The sequence below is a fragment of the Scyliorhinus canicula genome, chromosome 9, assembly GCF_902713615.1.
Source record: "Scyliorhinus canicula chromosome 9, sScyCan1.1, whole genome shotgun sequence".
NCBI classification, from domain to species: Eukaryota; Metazoa; Chordata; class Chondrichthyes; order Carcharhiniformes; family Scyliorhinidae; genus Scyliorhinus; species Scyliorhinus canicula.
In genome coordinates, this window is record NC_052154.1 from 118,723,637 (window position 1) to 118,740,866 (window position 17,230).

Below are 17,230 nucleotides of genomic sequence, written 5' to 3' on the forward strand. Positions count from 1 at the left end.
TGGGCTAGTCTACTGGGCACACCAGCTGCTGAGGGTTGATGCTGAAAATTGGCCCTCGGATACTCCCAACCCAGGTATTAGATTGATGCATCTGAGCGGTGTTTCAAATTTGTTTTCTTTTCTCTGCTAAAGCAGAAGTAATGCACACCAGCGACAGAATGCTTAATGCGGTTTGGAGATTAATGAGCCTCTAACTGCCAATTTCTAATGCCGTGTTTATTCCAGGTACAGAATTGTAATATTGCACATTACAGCGAGGAAACAGTTTTACAGGACAAGTGATTTGTTGCTCTGCACCTTCCTCGGTTTTCTCTTGCAGCCCGTGGCTCTAGGATTTCATGACAGACAGATAAGGAATGTCCTTATGGTTGTAATTGCAAGTTCGCTGAATACACTGAGAAACTGAAAAACCCATTTCTCTGAAGCTGTTTCATTATCACAGACCCAGATAGAGTAGGCACAATTGATGGGGAGAATGTCTTCAGTTACTTTTCCAATTAATGTACTTGCTGCAAATGGAGTGATTTTTTAAGCTGCCACCTTTGTGTTCTCAATTTAGTGCCATCTAACCTTTATGGTGTTAGTAACTAATAAAGATATGAGCGGATGGCATCAGTTAATTTATTTTCAAAGTTTGAAAGACACAGTCTAGAAATGAGATTTGAGATTGCTCATCCATCCCATGGCGAAGTAGGAAGGGCCCAGCATGACACACAGCCGCACAAAACTAGATGGTTCCAGCTTTGATTTGCTGGGCTCGTGAGGGGGGGGAAATGATTGAAGGTTCTTGTGGTAATGGCCATCCAATGATGCCTGTTTCAAGGTGCCCATGTGGATGCTAGTTGAGGGAAGGATCAGGCTTGGCCTTGGTTTCCAGATACTCAATTGTTCTTTTATTCTTTCATGGGATGTGGGTGTCACTGGCAAGGCTAGAGTTTGTTGCCCATCCCTAATTGCCCTTGAGTATAAAAGCTTGCCAAACCACTTCGAGGGTAGTTAAGACTTAACCACATTGTTGTTGGTCTGGAGTCACATGCAGACCAGATAAGGTAAGGATGGAAGATTTCCTTGCAAAAAGGACATGAGTGAACCAGGTGGGTTTTTGTGACAATTGACAATAGTTTCATGGTTCCCATTATTTGGGCAGCACGGTAGCATAGTGATCATCACAATTGCTTCACAGCTCCAGGGTCCCAGGTTCGATTCCCGTCTTGGGTCACAATCTGTGTGGAGTCTGCACGTTCTCCCTATGTGTGCGTGGGTTCCTCCGGGTGCTCCGGTTTGCTCCCACAGTCCAAAGCAGTGCAGGTTAGGTGGATTGGCCATGCTAAATTGCCCTGAGGGTCCAAAAGTGCCCTTAGTGTTGGGTGGGGTTACTGGGTTATGGGGATAGGGTGGAGGTGCGGGTTTGGGTAGAGTGCTCTTTCCAAGAGCCGGTGCAGACTCGATGGGCCGAATGGCCTGCTTCAGCACTGTAAGTTTTATGATTCTATGATAATTGAGACTGGATTTTTGATTCCAGATTCATTAATTGAATTTAAATTCTACCAGCTGCCATTTGAAGCCTTGTCTCCAGAACATTAATGGGGGCCTCTAGATTACTAGTCCAGTGACATTACTACTATGCTACCGTCTCCTCCTATAGTCTGTTGACCCTACATGAAGGCTCACACATAAGCAGTGGCCAGCTGAATGAGGTATCAGAGGGCTACTGGCACATGTCAAACCTGTTCTCAGTGAAATGCCAACCCCTTTAAGAGACAACTGGAAAACAAAAATGGAAGGTCCACATCCAGACACAGGGAGAACAATTTTGTGGCACTTTCTGTTGCCATGCCACCTGGTTCACCTCGACACTGATGGACTATTATCAGCCAAGGTCTGTGCCTTCTGTAAGCAAGTTATAATTAGTTCATAGGTTTTCTTTGAGCAATTGAAGTGTCCCAAACACTGACTCATCCTCTTCTTCTCCTACTGCATCCTCAAGGATACTGGGAAGTAAATGGGTTTGGACTGTTTGGCATCTTTAAAAGCGATTTTGACAAGATCGGAGGCATGAACACCGAGGAATTCCGGGATCGATGGGGTGGAGAGGATTGGGAGCTACTGGACAGGTAACATCAGCAGAGAAAATGGGTTTCCCACCGTTATATTTTGTGATTTCCTTCCACATTTTTCAATGGAGAACTTCAAAAGCATGGAGGTGGAATGGGCAGACAAGGAACAGATGAAGTTCAATGTGGAGAAATGTGAAGTGATTCATTTCCGTGGGAAGAAGTTGCAGAGACAATATAAAACAAAAGGTGCAACCATAAAACGGGTGCAGGAGCAGAGAGACCTGGGTGTAAATGTGCATAAGACATTGGAGGTGGCACGACGGGTTGCAAGAGCAATTTAAAAAGTATACAGCATTTATTGATAGGGGCATGGGGTGCAAGAGCAAGGAGGTTATGTTGAACCTGTGCAAGTCACTAGTTCGGCCTCAGCTGGAGTATTGTGTTCAGTTCTGGATACTACACTTTCAGAAAGATGTGAAGGCATTAGAGAGAGAGCAGAGAAGATTCACAAGAATGGTTTCAAGGATGAGAAATGCCGCAATTAAGTTGGATTGGGGAGATTAGGATTGTTTTCCTTGGCGAAAAGAAGGCTGAGGTGAAATAGGATGGAGGTGTTCAAAATCATGAAGGATCTGGACCAAGATGGGGAGAAACTGTTCCCAGTCATGAAAGATCGGGAACAGCTGTGAAATAATTGGTAAACGAAGCAAAAGCGACATTTTCACTCAGTGAGTGGTTGGGGTCTGCAATGTTCTGTCCGGGAATATGATGGAGGCAGTTTCAATCGAGGCACTCAAAAGAGAATTAGACTGTTATTTGAATATTGCAGGATTGCGGGGAGAAGGCAGCAGAATGGCACAAAGTAAATTATTCCTTTGGAGGGCCAGTGCAGACATCATGGGCCAAATGGTCTCCTTCTGCATTGTAACAATTCTGTGACCGGGATTTTCCGACATGAGCGGGACTGAAAAATGTGGAGCCAAAGATCTGTTTACATTGGGCCGGAATTTCCGGTTCTGCCACCAGCACGACTGGAAAATCCCGGCCTGCGGTTCTGTCAAGTTACTGACCTGGTTAGGAAATTGGCTGAGACAGGAGACAGAGTTTCGGGATAGTGGGCAGGAACACGAAAAGACAGGGTATGTCTGAGTGGTGTCCCGCAGAAGATCTGTGTGGGAGGCTCACCTTTTCAGTATATTTATTAACTGTTCAGATGCTGGGGCCGGTTTAGCTCAGTTGACTAGACACTTGGTTCGTGATGCAGAGCAAAGCCAACAGCGCAGGTTCAATTCCCATACCGACTGAGGTTATTCATGAAGGTCCCACCTTCTCAACCTTGCCCTTCGCATGAGGTGTGGTGATCCTCAGGTTAAATCACCACCAGTCAGCTCTCCCCTCAAAGAGGCAAAGGCAGGTATATGGATTTAGCCTGCAGATCAGCCATGATCTCTATTGCTCTGATTATCACTCCAAAAGGAGCTAGCCTTGTTATTTAGCAACGTGATGAGAGAGGCAGCAGGAAAGGGAGAAAGAATGGGAAAACAGTGCCTCAAGTGTAAGGGATATAGAAAGAGAGAGGGGGGCAGGGTTCAGAGAGAGTGAACAAGCAGCTCCAGAGAGACAGTGGACCAATGGAGAGAGATATTCGGCCAGTAGTGTCCAGAAAGAGAGAAAGATGGGGGCGGGGGGGGGGAAGAGAGAGAGAGAGAGAGAGAGGCAGAGAAGGAGAACAGTGACTAGAGAGAAAGAGGGATTGTGCCAGCAGTGTCTAAAGAGAGAGCCAGAGAGAGTGGGTCAGCAGTGTCTGAAGATAGAGAGAAAGAGTGTACTAGGATAGTTGGGGCTGCACAAGTGGATAGCACTGTGGCTTAGAACATAGAACAGTACAGCACAGAACAGGCCCTTCGGCCCTCGATGTTGTGCCGAGCAATGATCACCCTACTTAAACCCACGTAACCCATATACCCGTAACCCAACAATCCCCCCAGTAACCTTACACTACGGGCAATTTAGCATGGCCAATCCACCTAACCGGCCAATCCGCTTCACAATGCCAGGGTCCCAGGTTCGATTCCCCGCTGGGTCACTGTCTGTGCGGAGTCTGCACATTCTGCCCGTGTCTGCGTGGATTTCCTCCGGGTGCTCCAGTTTCCTCCCACAGTCCAAAGACATGCAGGTTCGGTGGATTGGCCATGATAAATTGCCCTTAGTGTCCAGAAAGGTTAGGAGGGGTGATTGGATTACGGGGATAGGGTGGAAGTGAGGGCTTAAGTGGGTCGGTAGAGACTCGATAAGCCAAATGACCTCCTTCTGCTCTGGATGTTCTAGTCCTCAGTGAGAGAGAGAAAAGGGGATCGGTAGCACCCACAGGGTGAGAGAGAGAGCTGGAAAGAGTGGATTACTGTGAGAAATCAAGCAACACCAATGACTCAGAGAAACAGTATGGGCCAGCATTGAGACCCAAAGGGTGTGGGCAGCATTGACCCAGAGAGAGAGTGTGGGCAGCATTGACCCAGAGAGAGAGTGTGGGCAGCATGGCCCCAGAGAGTGTGGGCAGCTTGACCCAGAGAGAGAGCCTGGGCATCATTGACCCAGAGAGAGAGCCTGGGCATCATTGACCCAGAGAGAGATTGTGGGCAGCATTGACTCAGAGAGAGAGAGTGTGAGCATCATTGACCCAGAGAGAGATTGTGGGCAGCATTGACTCAGAGAGAGAGTGTGGGCAGCATTGACCCAGAGAGAGAGCCTGGGCATCATTGCCCCAGAGAGAGAGTGTGGGCAGCATTAACCCAGAGAGAGAGTGTGGGCAGCATTGACCCAGAGAGAGAGTGTGGGCAGCATTAACCCAGAGAGAGAGTGTGGGCAGCATTGACCCAGAGAGAGAGTGTGGGCAGCATTGACCCAGAGAGAGTGTGGGCAGCATTGACCCAGAGAGAGAGCCTGGGCATCATTGACCCAGAGAGAGTGTGGGCAGCATTGACCCAGAGAGAGAGAGTGTGGGCAGCATTGACCCAGAGAGAGAGTGTGGGCAGCATTGACCCAGAGAGAGAGTGTGGGCAGCATTGACCCAGAGAGAGAGTGTGGGCAGCATTGACCCAGAGAGAGTGTTGGCAGCATTGACCCACAGAGAGTGTGGGCAGCATTGCCCCAGAGACAGAGTGTGGGCAGCATTGACCCAGAGAGAGAGTGTGGGCAGCATTGACCCAGAGAGAGAGTGTGGGCAGCATTGACACAGAGAGAGAGCCTGGGCAGCATTGACACAGAGAGAGAGTGTGGGCAGCATTGACACAGAGAGTGTGGGCAGCATTGCCCCAGAGACAGAGTGTGGGCAGCATTGATACAGAGAGAGAGTGTGGGCAGCATTGACCCAGAGAGAGAGTGTGGGCAGCATTGACCCAGAGAGAGAGTGTGGGCAGCATTGACCCAGAGAGAGAGCCTGGGCATCATTGACCCAGAGAGAGTGTGGGCAGCATTGACCCAGAGAGAGAGAGTGTGGGCAGCATTGACCCAGAGAGAGAGTGTGGGCAGCATTGACCCAGAGAGAGAGTGTGGGCAGCATTGACCCAGAGAGAGTGTTGGCAGCATTGACCACAGAGAGTGTGGGCAGCATTGCCCCAGAGACAGAGTGTGGGCAGCATTGACCCAGAGAGAGAGTGTGGGCAGCATTGACCCAGAGAGAGAGTGTGGGCAGCATTGACACAGAGAGAGAGCCTGGGCAGCATTGACACAGAGAGAGAGTGTGGGCAGCATTGACACAGAGAGTGTGGGCAGCATTGCCCCAGAGACAGAGTGTGGGCAGCATTGATACAGAGAGAGAGCCTGGGCAGCATTGACCCAGAGAGAGAGTGTGGGCAGCATTGACCCAGAAAGAGAGCGTGGGCAGTATTGCACCAGAGAGAGTGTGGGCAGCATTGGCACAGAGAGAGAGCCTGGGCAGCATTGACCCAGAGAGAGAGTGTGGGCAGCATTGCCCAGAGAGAGAGTGTGGGCAGCATTGACCCCTGAGAGAGAGTGTGGGCAGCATTGACCCAGAGAGAGAGCCTGGGCAGCATTGACCCAGAGAGAGAGTGTGGGCAGCATTGACACAGAGAGTGTGGGCAGCATTGCCCCAGAGACAGAGTGTGGGCAGCATTGGCACAGAGAGAGAGCCTGGGCAGCATTGACCCAGAGAGAGAGTGTGGGCAGAATTGACCCAGAGAGAGAGTGTGGGCAGCATTGACCCAGAGAGAGAGTGTGGGCAGCATTGCCCCAGAGAGAGTGTGGGCAGCATTGACACAGAGAGAGAGCCTGGGCAGCATTGACCCAGAGAGAGAGTGTGGGCAGCATTGCCCCAGAGAGAGTGTGGGCAGCATTGACCCAGAGAGAGAGTGTGGGCAGCATTGCCCAGAGAGAGTGTGGGCAGCATTGCCCCAGAGAGAGTGTGGGCAGCATTGACCCAGAGAGAGTGTGGGCAGCATTGACCCAGAGAGGGAGAGTGTGGGCAGCATTGACCCAGAGAGAGTGTGGGCAGCATTAACCCAGAGAGAGTGTGGGCAGCATTGACCCAGAGAGAGAGTGTGGGCAGCATTGCCCCAGAGAGAGTGTGGGCAGCATTGACCCAGAGAGAGAGTATGGGCAGCATTGACCCAGAGAGAGTGTGGGCAGCATTGCCCCAGAGAGAGTGTGGGCAGCATTGACCCAGAGAGAGAGTGTGGGCAGCATTGCCCCAGAGAGAGTGTGGGCAGCATTGCCCCAGAGAGAGTGTGGGCAGCATTGACCCAGAGAGAGAGCGTGGGCAGCATTGACCCAGAGAGAGTGTGGGCAGCATTGACCCAGAGAGAGAGTGTGGGCAGCATTGACCCAGAGAGAGTGTGGGCAGCATTGACCCAGAGAGAGAGTGTGGGCAGCATTGACCCAGAGAGAGTGTGGGCAGCATTGCCCCAGAGAGAGTGTGGGCAGCATTGACCCAGAGAGAGAGTGTGGGCAGCATTGACCCAGAGAAAGTGTGGGCAGCATTGACCCAGAGAGAGAGTGTGGGCAGCATTGCCCCAGAGAGAGAGTGGACAGCATTGCCCCATTGAGAGTGTGGACAGCATTGACACAGAGAGAGTGCTGGCATCATCGCCCAGAGAGAGTGTTGACTGCATTGACAGAGAGAGTATTGACTGCATTGACAGAGTGTGGGCAGCATTGACAGAGAGAGTGTTGACTGCATTGACAGAGAGAGAGAGTGTGGACAGCATTGACAGAGAGAGTGTGGGCAGCATTGACAGAGAGAGAGAGTGTGGACTGCATTGACAGAGAGAGTGTGGACTGCATTGACAGAGAGAGTGTGGACTGCATTGACAGAGAGAGAGAGTGTGGGCAGCATTGACAGAGAGAGAGAGTGTGGACTGCATTGACAGAGAGAGTGTGGACTGCATTGACAGAGAGAGTGTGGACTGCATTGACAGAGAGAGAGAGTGTGGACTGCATTGACAGAGAGAGAGAGTGTGGACTGCATTGACAGAGAGAGAGAGTGTGGACTGCATTGACAGAGAGAGTGTGGGCAGCATTGACAGAGAGAGAGTGGACAGCATTGCCCCATTGAGAGTGTGGACAGCATTGACACAGAGAGAGTGCTGGCATCATCGCCCAGAGAGAGTGTTGACTGCATTGACAGAGAGAGTATTGACTGCATTGACAGAGTGTGGGCAGCATTGACAGAGAGAGTGTTGACTGCATTGACAGAGAGAGAGAGTGTGGACAGCATTGACAGAGAGAGTGTGGGCAGCATTGACAGAGAGAGTGTGGGCAGCATTGACAGTGTGGGCAGCATTGACAGAGAGAGTGTGGGCAGCATTGACAGAGAGAGAGAGTGTGGACTGCATTGACAGAGAGAGTGTGGACTGCATTGACAGAGAGAGAGAGTGTGGGCAGCATTGACAGAGAGAGAGAGTGTGGACTGCATTGACAGAGAGTGTGTGGACTGCATTGACAGAGAGAGTGTGGACTGCATTGACAGAGAGAGAGAGTGTGGACTGCATTGACAGAGAGAGTGTGGGCAGCATTGACAGAGAGAGTGTGGGCAGCATCACCCCTGAGAGTGTGAACCACATTGACCCAGAGAGAGAGTGTGGGCATCATCGCCCCATTGAGAGTGTGGGCGTCATCACCCCAGAGAGCGAGTGCTGGCAGCATTGCGCCAGAGAGAGAGTGTGGGTAACATTGACAAGAGAGAGAGAGAGAGCGTGGGCAGCATCGCCGCAGAGAGTGTGGACGGCATCGCCCCAGAAAGAGAGTGTGGACGGCATCGCCCCAGAGAGAGGGTGTGGGCAGCATTGACCCTGAGAGAGGGTGTGGGCAGCATTGACCCTGAGAGAGAGTGTGGGCAGCATCGCCCCAGAAAGAGGGTGTGGGCAGCATCGCCCCAGAAAGAGGGTGTGTGCAGCATCGCCCCAGAGAGAGGATGTGGGCAGCATTGACCCAGAGAGAGAGTGTGGGCAGCATTGACCCAGAGAGAGAGTGTGGGCAGCATTGACCCAGAGAGAGAGTGTGGGCAGCATTGACCCCAGAGAGAGAGAGTGGGCAGCATTGCCCCATTGAGAGTGTAGGCAGCATTGACCCACAGAGAGTGTGGGCAGCATTGCCCCAGAGAGAGTGTGGGCAGCATTGACCCAGAGAGAGTGTGGGCAGCATTGACCCAGAGAGAGTGTGGGCAGCATTGACCCAGAGAGGGAGAGTGTGGGCAGCATTGACCCAGAGAGAGTGTGGGCAGCATTAACCCAGAGAGAGAGTGTGGGCAGCATTGACCCAGAGAGAGTGTGGGCAGCATTGCCCCAGAGAGAGTGTGGGCAGCATTGACCCAGAGAGAGAGTGTGGCAGCATTGACCCAGAGAGAGTGTGGGCAGCATTGCCCCAGAGAGAGTGTGGGCAGCATTGACCCAGAGAGAGAGTGTGGGCAGCATTGCCCCAGAGAGAGTGTGGGCAGCATTGCCCCAGAGAGAGTGTGGGCAGCATTGACCCAGAGAGAGAGCGTGGGCAGCATTGACCCAGAGAGAGAGTGTGGGCAGCATTGACCCAGAGAGAGTGTGGGCAGCATTGCCCCAGAGAGAGAGTGGACAGCATTGCCCCCATTGAGAGTGTGGACAGCATTGACACAGAGAGAGTGCTGGCAGCATCGCCCAGAGAGAGTGTTGACTGCATTGACAGAGAGAGTATTGACTGCATTGACAGAGAGAGTATTGACTGCATTGACAGAGTGTGGGCAGCATTGACAGAGAGAGTGTGGGCAGCATTGACAGAGAGAGTGTTGACTGCATTGACAGAGAGAGTATTGACTGCATTGACAGAGAGAGTATTGACTGCATTGACAGAGAGAGTATTGACTGCATTGACAGAGAGAGTATTGACTGCATTGACAGAGAGAGTATTGACTGCATTGACAGAGAGAGTATTGACTGCATTGACAGAGAGAGTATTGACTGCATTGACAGAGAGAGTGTGGGCAGCATTGACAGAGAGAGTGTGGGCAGCATTGACAGTGTGGGCAGCATTGACAGAGAGAGTGTGGGCAGCATTGACAGAGAGAGTGTGGGCAGCATCACCCCTGAGAGTGTGAACCACATTGACCCAGAGAGAGAGTGTGGGCAGCATTGACCCAGAGAGAGTGTGGGCAGCATTGACCCAGAGAGAGAGTGTGGGCAGCATTGCCCCAGAGAGAGTGTGGGCAGCATTGACCCAGAGAGAGAGTGTGGGCAGCATTGCCCCAGAGAGAGAGTGGACAGCATTGCCCCCATTGAGAGTGTGGACAGCATTGACACAGAGAGAGTGCTGGCAGCATCGCCCAGAGAGAGTGTTGACTGCATTGACAGAGAGAGTATTGACTGCATTGACAGAGAGAGTATTGACTGCATTGACAGAGTGTGGGCAGCATTGACAGAGAGAGTGTGGGCAGCATTGACAGAGAGAGTGTTGACTGCATTGACAGAGAGAGTATTGACTGCATTGACAGAGAGAGTATTGACTGCATTGACAGAGAGAGTATTGACTGCATTGACAGAGAGAGTATTGACTGCATTGACAGAGAGAGTATTGACTGCATTGACAGAGAGAGTATTGACTGCATTGACAGAGAGAGTGTGGGCAGCATTGACAGAGAGAGTGTGGGCAGCATTGACAGTGTGGGCAGCATTGACAGAGAGAGTGTGGACTGCATTGACAGAGAGAGTGTGGGCAGCATTGACAGAGAGAGTGTGGGCAGCATCACCCCTGAGAGTGTGAACCACATTGACCCAGAGAGAGAGTGTGGGCATCATCGCCCCGTTGAGAGTGTGGGCATCGCCCCAGAAAGAGGGTATGTGCAGCATTGACCCAGAGAGAGGGTGTGGGCAGCATTGACCCAGAGAGAGGTTGTGGGCAGCATCGCCCCAGAGAGAGAGTGTGGGCAGCATTGACCCAGAGAGAGGGTGTGGGCAGCATTGACCCAGAGAGAGGGTGTGGGCAGCATCGCCCCAGAGAGACGATGTGGGCAGCATTGCCTCAGAGAGAAGGTGTGGGCAGCATTGACCCAGAGAGAGGGTGTGGGCAGCATTGACCCAGAGAGAGGGTGTGGGCAGCATCGCCCCAGAGAGGATGTGGGCAGCATCGCCCCAGAAAGAGGGTATGTGCAGCATTGACCCAGAGAGAGGGTGTGGGCAGCATCGCCTCAGAGAGGATGTGGGCAGCATCGCCCCAGAAAGAGGGTATGTGCAGCATTGACCCAGAGAGAGAGCGTGGGCAGCATTGACCCAGAGAGAGAGTGTGGGCAGCATTGACCCTGAGAGAGGGTGTGGGCAGCATTGACCCAGAGAGAGGTTGTGGGCAGCATCGCCCCAGAGAGAGAGTGTGGGCAGCATTGACCCAGAGAGAGGATGTGGGCAGCATTGACCCAGAGAGAGGGTGTGGGCAGCATTGACCCAGAGAGAGGGTGTGGGCAGCATCGCCCCAGAGCAGGAGACGTTTTAGGGCCCAGTATGATTTAAAAGAATTGCAATTGCACGGAGAGTATAAATTGCATTCATTGGCTGTGATTGAGAAAAGGTAAGACCAATTCATTTTGAATATATTGTGAAAGACCCTTTTATTTTAATCTCCTAGGGTTCTTCAGAGTGGCCTTGAGGTAGAACGATTGCGCCTCAGGAACTTCTACCATTATTTTCACTCCAAGCGAGGGATGTGGGATTCGCAGGCCAAGAAAACAACAAAAGGACCGAACGAGGGTTGAAACTTTCTCTATGCACTTTAAAAAAAAGAATATAAAACCAGCAGACGCATGCTCCATAGGCAATCTAGCCGATTACCAAGCCATGTGGAGGATGATCCCTTTTGAAGAAATGTTTGTCATATTCTAACCACAATGGAATTTCTCTAAATCCATGTTTTTCTCTCCTCGGCATTTTAATAAATCTTGTGATTTAGTTATTGATTGGTGTACAACTACAAAAGAACTTGACAGAAGCCAGGAAGAATGGAGGCAAGGACCTGAGTCTACATATTGGAGTTTTTTCCAATTGAGGCATTCAGGAAATAGTAATCACATCGTCAACATCTTGGTGTCCCTCTTTCTTAGAGCTTCCAGCCATCTTCCTAGAGCTCCATGACAAATTCAATTGCTACTGTTTTTTTTTCTGATTGGTTTCAACCATCACAAAGTTTTGTAAGTTCTGTGATATTAATCTTTTTGCCCAGAATTTTATTTTGGTGAATAATGTATTGAATTAAGATTTTACGGAGCTGGAGATCTCGGAGTATCTGGTGACCCTCTCCAGCCCAAAAACCAACACTGGCCTTTGAGCGTACGCTCACCAAATAAAATCAACACATGTGCACACAAACACACCACACACCCATATACACACACACTCCACATACTAACAGACAGCACACACTACACACCACACACATACACTCCACACACATACTGAACACCACACACATGTACACATACAGCACAACACACACATACAACACATCACACCCACAATGCACCACACACATACAACACACCACATGCATACAACGCTCACACATACAACACACCACACACACACAACACACCACATGCATGCACATGTTTCTACTTCCAGGACCAAACTTTCTGCAAATGTTCACTCATGGAACAGTGACCCAAGCTGCCCCCGGCTTTCTTGGGCTCGTTCAGATGAATTGTCCATTGATTTATGCAGACGCTATATTTTAAAGACAGTGCACAAACTCAGTAAACTGGCCACTTCCAGTCTGACGTAATGAAGCCTTATTTTGAGGGAGGGCTTGGTCTGGAGAGAGATCACCATTTTGGTTATTACAAAACAGCAGCCTAGAAACAATTTTCAGCCCCCAGCAAGGACACCGATAAATGTCACTGAAAGTATGTGATGGTAATCACACCCATTGAGATGTCATCAATTGTGACAGGCAAAGAGAGGCTGAACTAGAATGAAGACTGATGCCAAGGACTTTTTGACAAAAGCTGGATCAGTTCTGCTTGGTGGCTTTGAAGACAGCATCGCTGCTACTTCCGTGAAGCATCACCTCACTTGATAATGATCGAACTGACAGAATGCAACTTTGTCTTATATTTCTCTTACCTTGAAAGTTAACCGCTGAGTGGGCGTCGGGGGTGGGAGTGGGGGGGGGGGTTGATTTCTGAGGGGAAGTTGATTTTTTCAGAACTAATTTATGGAATTGAATTTTAATTCTTAATATTTCAAATGGAACCATTGAGTCTAAATGTTACACTAGCTGTCTTGAAAATCGGTGGAACCTTTTAGGATGTTCTTAGAATGATGTGCTTATAAAATGCAAATTCAGTTTTAACCCACACTGCTAGCTAGTAATGTTGCTGTTTGGTATCATCATCAGGAGGCTTTAATGTTTACAAAAAAATACTCCAGGAGGCAGCATTTGCTTTTTAATCAAATATTCTCAATGAAGAATCTTTTAAACATATTATTTATTCAGGTGACAGCCCTCCGATTGAATTGGTAAAATATTTGAGACACTGCCTGCTGTCATTGGTGAATAATCAGTGATAAACTGCAACTGGGTTGCATAACGATGTTAAGTCTAAGAAAACAAAAGTATTTTCCTTTCAGTCTTTATGTTTTAAAATGGCTGACAGGTAGTCTCAGAAATATTATTGGGCTTCCCCAATCACTTGGTTGACGAGCACCAACCAGGTCATGATGCTCCTAGGTGCTGATTATAGTTGAGTGTTGATAGGACACTAAAATTGGTGTTGATTGGGTGATCTATGTATGTGGAACTAGTTTTGAATAAAATTGAAAAGCAAACATTCCTTTTACAAACTCATTGTTTATGTCTCCGTTCCAATTCAGCGCATCTATTGGTGGCTATTCCCACCCCCACACCCCTTGGGGTCAAGGAGGCTTTGAGATGGCGCATCTGCAAATGCACAGCCATGACAACCAGCTGTGTCAGACTTGGCATTCTGATACCTGGTTATGCAGGTCCTCAGTATGCCAAGTTATGTTGAGAATTGCCCACTCAGTCTAGCCATCTGAGGAAAGCTGGCAAGGTAGACCTGTTACAGGGTCTGTTACACTTGGCTCTAGTTAACCCTGAATCCCTTACAGATAGGGTGGTCCTGTCTGGTCAAGCAGCTCTATACTAGTCAACTGCTGTTTAGATGGTCAAATATCAGTGATGCCCTTGCTGTTGTGAGTCCCAGGCTTGGCTCTGTCAACGTATACCCAGGCTTTCCAGACTGAGCTAGTGGTATCTATCTGGTCTCCATACAAAATAGGTTGGTTTTAGCCCTATTCTCCTGACAGAAACCAGAAAGGTGGGAATTCTCTTGGAAATCAATTCTCACAAGCCTCCTACTGGTCTGTAAATTGGGACTTACTATATCAGTAAGAAACCCAATGGCACTTTAACTGGGCTCCGAACAGGAAAGCTGCCATTACCAGGCGAAACAGGTCAACTGGTTCTTGTACGGACAAAGAGGAACCTCCAGGTAATCCAAAAAATTCCCTTTGTATGACCAGGAGTGTCGGAATTGTGGATGTGACTCTGGAGCAACGTGTGCCCTGTACTCCTCATGGGTTATTTTTGAGATCAATCTGCTGCCCTTTGGTGACATTGTCAATAGGGATAGTCTCAGCTTCCACATGCATCGTGATGATACTCAGTCCCAACCTCTGCCACCACAGGTAGTGGCTCAGCTACCACACTGCTTGGCTGACATTAAGTTGTAGGCCAGTGGGAACTGCCTTTAATTCAACTGAAGTATGCCGAGTTATGTTGACAAATCCCATGGGCGAGATTCTCCATTAGCTGACGCCGAAATCGGGAAACATGATCGAGCGGAGAATAGCTTCCGAAGCTGAAATCGAGCTGCACGTTGGTTTGATGCCAAATCGGGATTCTCCAGCCCCCCAAAAATGACGAAATTGCGGCGCCCTCCGCACAGCCTGTCTGTACAGTAGGCATACCATAAGCGGTCCAGACAACCGATTCTCTGGGGCCTCAGTGATTCAGCGCCTCGGATAGGCCGATTTCCCGACGGCGTGTTTCTAATGTGCTAGAAGAATTTATGAACATGGCATTCTGGCTGCGGCGGCAGAGAGAGGAGGTAGGAAGTGGCGTGGGGTGATTGCAGGCTTCCAGATCGGACATCCGCCATGCTTTCTGCAGGGGGGAGGCCTGCCAGGGCCAGGGGAGGGGAAGGGGAGGCACAGGCCAAGCAGCCCATGGCACAAAGTTGGGCATGGGTGTATGCGCTATGATAACACGTTTGCCTTTTACCCCCTGCAGACAATTTTGGCTTTGGGGCATCAACCAGCGATGTTGGCCGCCGTGGCGACGGCCGCTGCCCTGTGGCAGCATGAGCGGGGGTCGCTTAGAGAGGAGGCGGAAGCTGCAGCAGAGGAGCGGGCTGCAGAAGGGAAGGTGGCAGCCACTCAGGCTAGAGGACCACCGAAGAGGAGGAGGAGGCGGAGGAGGTGCCTAGGAGGCGCCGGATGAGGCCACGTGTTTACCGCAACTGCATATCCTTTGAGGACCTTCCGGATCAGGCATGCAGAAGGAGACTGCGGTTGAGCAGAGAGACAGTGTGACACATCTGCCATATGATGGCACACCAGCCACTGCATGGGTATGGGGGAGGACACCCGCTCCCGGTGGCCATCAAGGTGACGGTCGCGCTGAACTTTTACGCGACAGGGTTATTCCAGTCACCGAGTGGGGACCTGTCCGGCATCTCGCAGTTATCGGTGCACAGGTGCATCCCTGATGTCACCGGCGCTCTGTATGCTCTGGCGGACCGGTACATCCAGTACCCTGTGGACCGCGCCCACCAGGATGCTCGGCCAGCGGGGTTTGCTGCCATCGCCGGAATGCCTCGGGTCGAGGGTGTCATCGAGGGTGTGCACGTCACCCTACGGCCACCAGCGGATAACAGGCCTCGGTTCACTAACAGGAAGGACTATCATTCGATGAACATTCAGGTGGTCTGTGGCCATCAGATGTGGATCCTGCACGTCTGTGCCTGATTCCCGAGCATTGTACATGACTCTTTCATCTTGGCGCACTCGGTGGTCCCCGACATGTTCGAGGGACACAGCCCCCCCTCTCGGCTGCGAGGCTGGTTGCTGGGCAACGGGGATACCGTTGCCGCTGTGGCTGACGACGGCTATACAGAGGCCATAGACCGACACGGAGCACCGCTACAATAATTCCCATTGTGTGACCAGGGGTGTTGTCGAGAGGTGCTTCGGGGTCGTGAAGATGCACTTCAGGTGCCTGGACCGCTCTGGAGGGGCCCTCTAGTACGAGGCCAGGAGGGTCGCTTGCATCGTGGTGGTCTGCTGCATCCTCCACAACATCGCGCAGCAGAGGAGCGATGTGCCGGAGGAGAATGAGAAGGAAGGGCCTCGTCAGACGAGGAGGATGAAGGGGGGGGGATAATGAGTGGGACCTGGGGCCTGGCCAGGCATGGGAGAACGCTATCGCCGGGCCAATGCGCACGGGGCGCCCTCGTCGAGACATGTTTCACAGACTAGGGGGAGTGGGGGTCGCTGGCCAGGGACACGGACCACTATACCACATCCCGTCACCTTCCACACCACCGAATAGCCTCACTTCCCACACCACTGAACACCTCACCTCCCACACCACTGAACACCCTCATCTTCCTCACCACCGAACACCCTGACCTCATGAAGTGTTGGGCACTGTGGATTCGTGAAGCAGACATGTGCCACCAACACTGAAGATGGTTCAACACTATTTTATTAACTCTTATAAGTGCTAGACATACTATAACTGTGGGTTTACATGATGCTAGATTAACTAGAGACCTGTGTCTGTCCATCAGTGTGTGTGTCTGCACCATGATATACTGGAGTATATTATGACATCCCCCCCTTTTAAAAGAAAATTGATGTGAATGTGTAACAATAAATAGTGTGGGTGTGTGAATAATGTTCCTAACTACATGTGAGGTGCAAAGACATATGTACAGAGCTATATACAGGAAAACGAAGCGACATACAAGGGAAGGTGCCTGGTGCAGATGATTAGTATGCAACAAATTGAACAAGAAGAGTGCTATATACAAACTAATAGAAAACGATTGAACAAGGAAGGAAACATCTCAGAGAGTCCATAAATTTGCAAAGTTCATAAATTCAGTCTCTGAGGTGGGCGACGAATTCTGGTTGACCTTAAGAAGCTGCTGGCGAAGGGGCTCCGACTGTACACCAAAAACTATCTGGTCACGTATCATGGAGTCGGAGGTGGACCCGTAGTTGCAGGACTGCGCAAGGACACGGAGGTGGGTGATAAAGGACTGGAAAGGTTCGTCCTTACCCTGTAAGCGCTGCTGAAAGATGTAGCGCTCGAAGCTCTCGTTCACCACGACCTCGCAGTGGCTGTCGAACTTTAGGAGGACCATCTTGAACTTCGATTTATCTTCCCTGTCGGCGAAGGTGAGCGAGTTAAAGATGTGGAGGGCATGGTCTCCGGCTGTGGAGAGGAAGAGAGCAATCTTATGTGCATCCGAGGCAGCTTCCAGGTCTATGGCCTCGATGTATAGCTGGAAGCGCTGTTTAAAAATCTTCCAGTTGGAGCCCAGGTTGCCGGTAATGCGGAGGGGCAGCGGCAGGCGAATGCTGTCCATGTTGCAGGATGGCTGAAGACTGGTGGAAGGC

The 17,230-nt window shown here is 50.7% G+C and overlaps 1 protein-coding gene across 2 annotated transcripts in view; it reads left to right on the forward strand.

Annotated features, from left to right (window-relative positions):
• The window catches only part of LOC119971632 (N-acetyl-beta-glucosaminyl-glycoprotein 4-beta-N-acetylgalactosaminyltransferase 1-like), a 1,002,314-nt gene extending 988,950 nt beyond the window's left edge, over positions 1-13,364 (forward strand). For both annotated transcript variants that reach the window (XM_038807455.1, XM_038807457.1), the window contains 2 exons: positions 1,988-2,114; positions 11,154-13,364. In XM_038807455.1, coding sequence (XP_038663383.1) covers positions 1,988-2,114; positions 11,154-11,280 — 254 coding nt within the window. In that variant the 3' untranslated portion in view covers positions 11,281-13,364. The remainder of the gene's footprint in view (positions 1-1,987; positions 2,115-11,153) is intronic.
• The last annotated feature ends 3,866 nt before the right edge of the window (positions 13,365-17,230 follow it).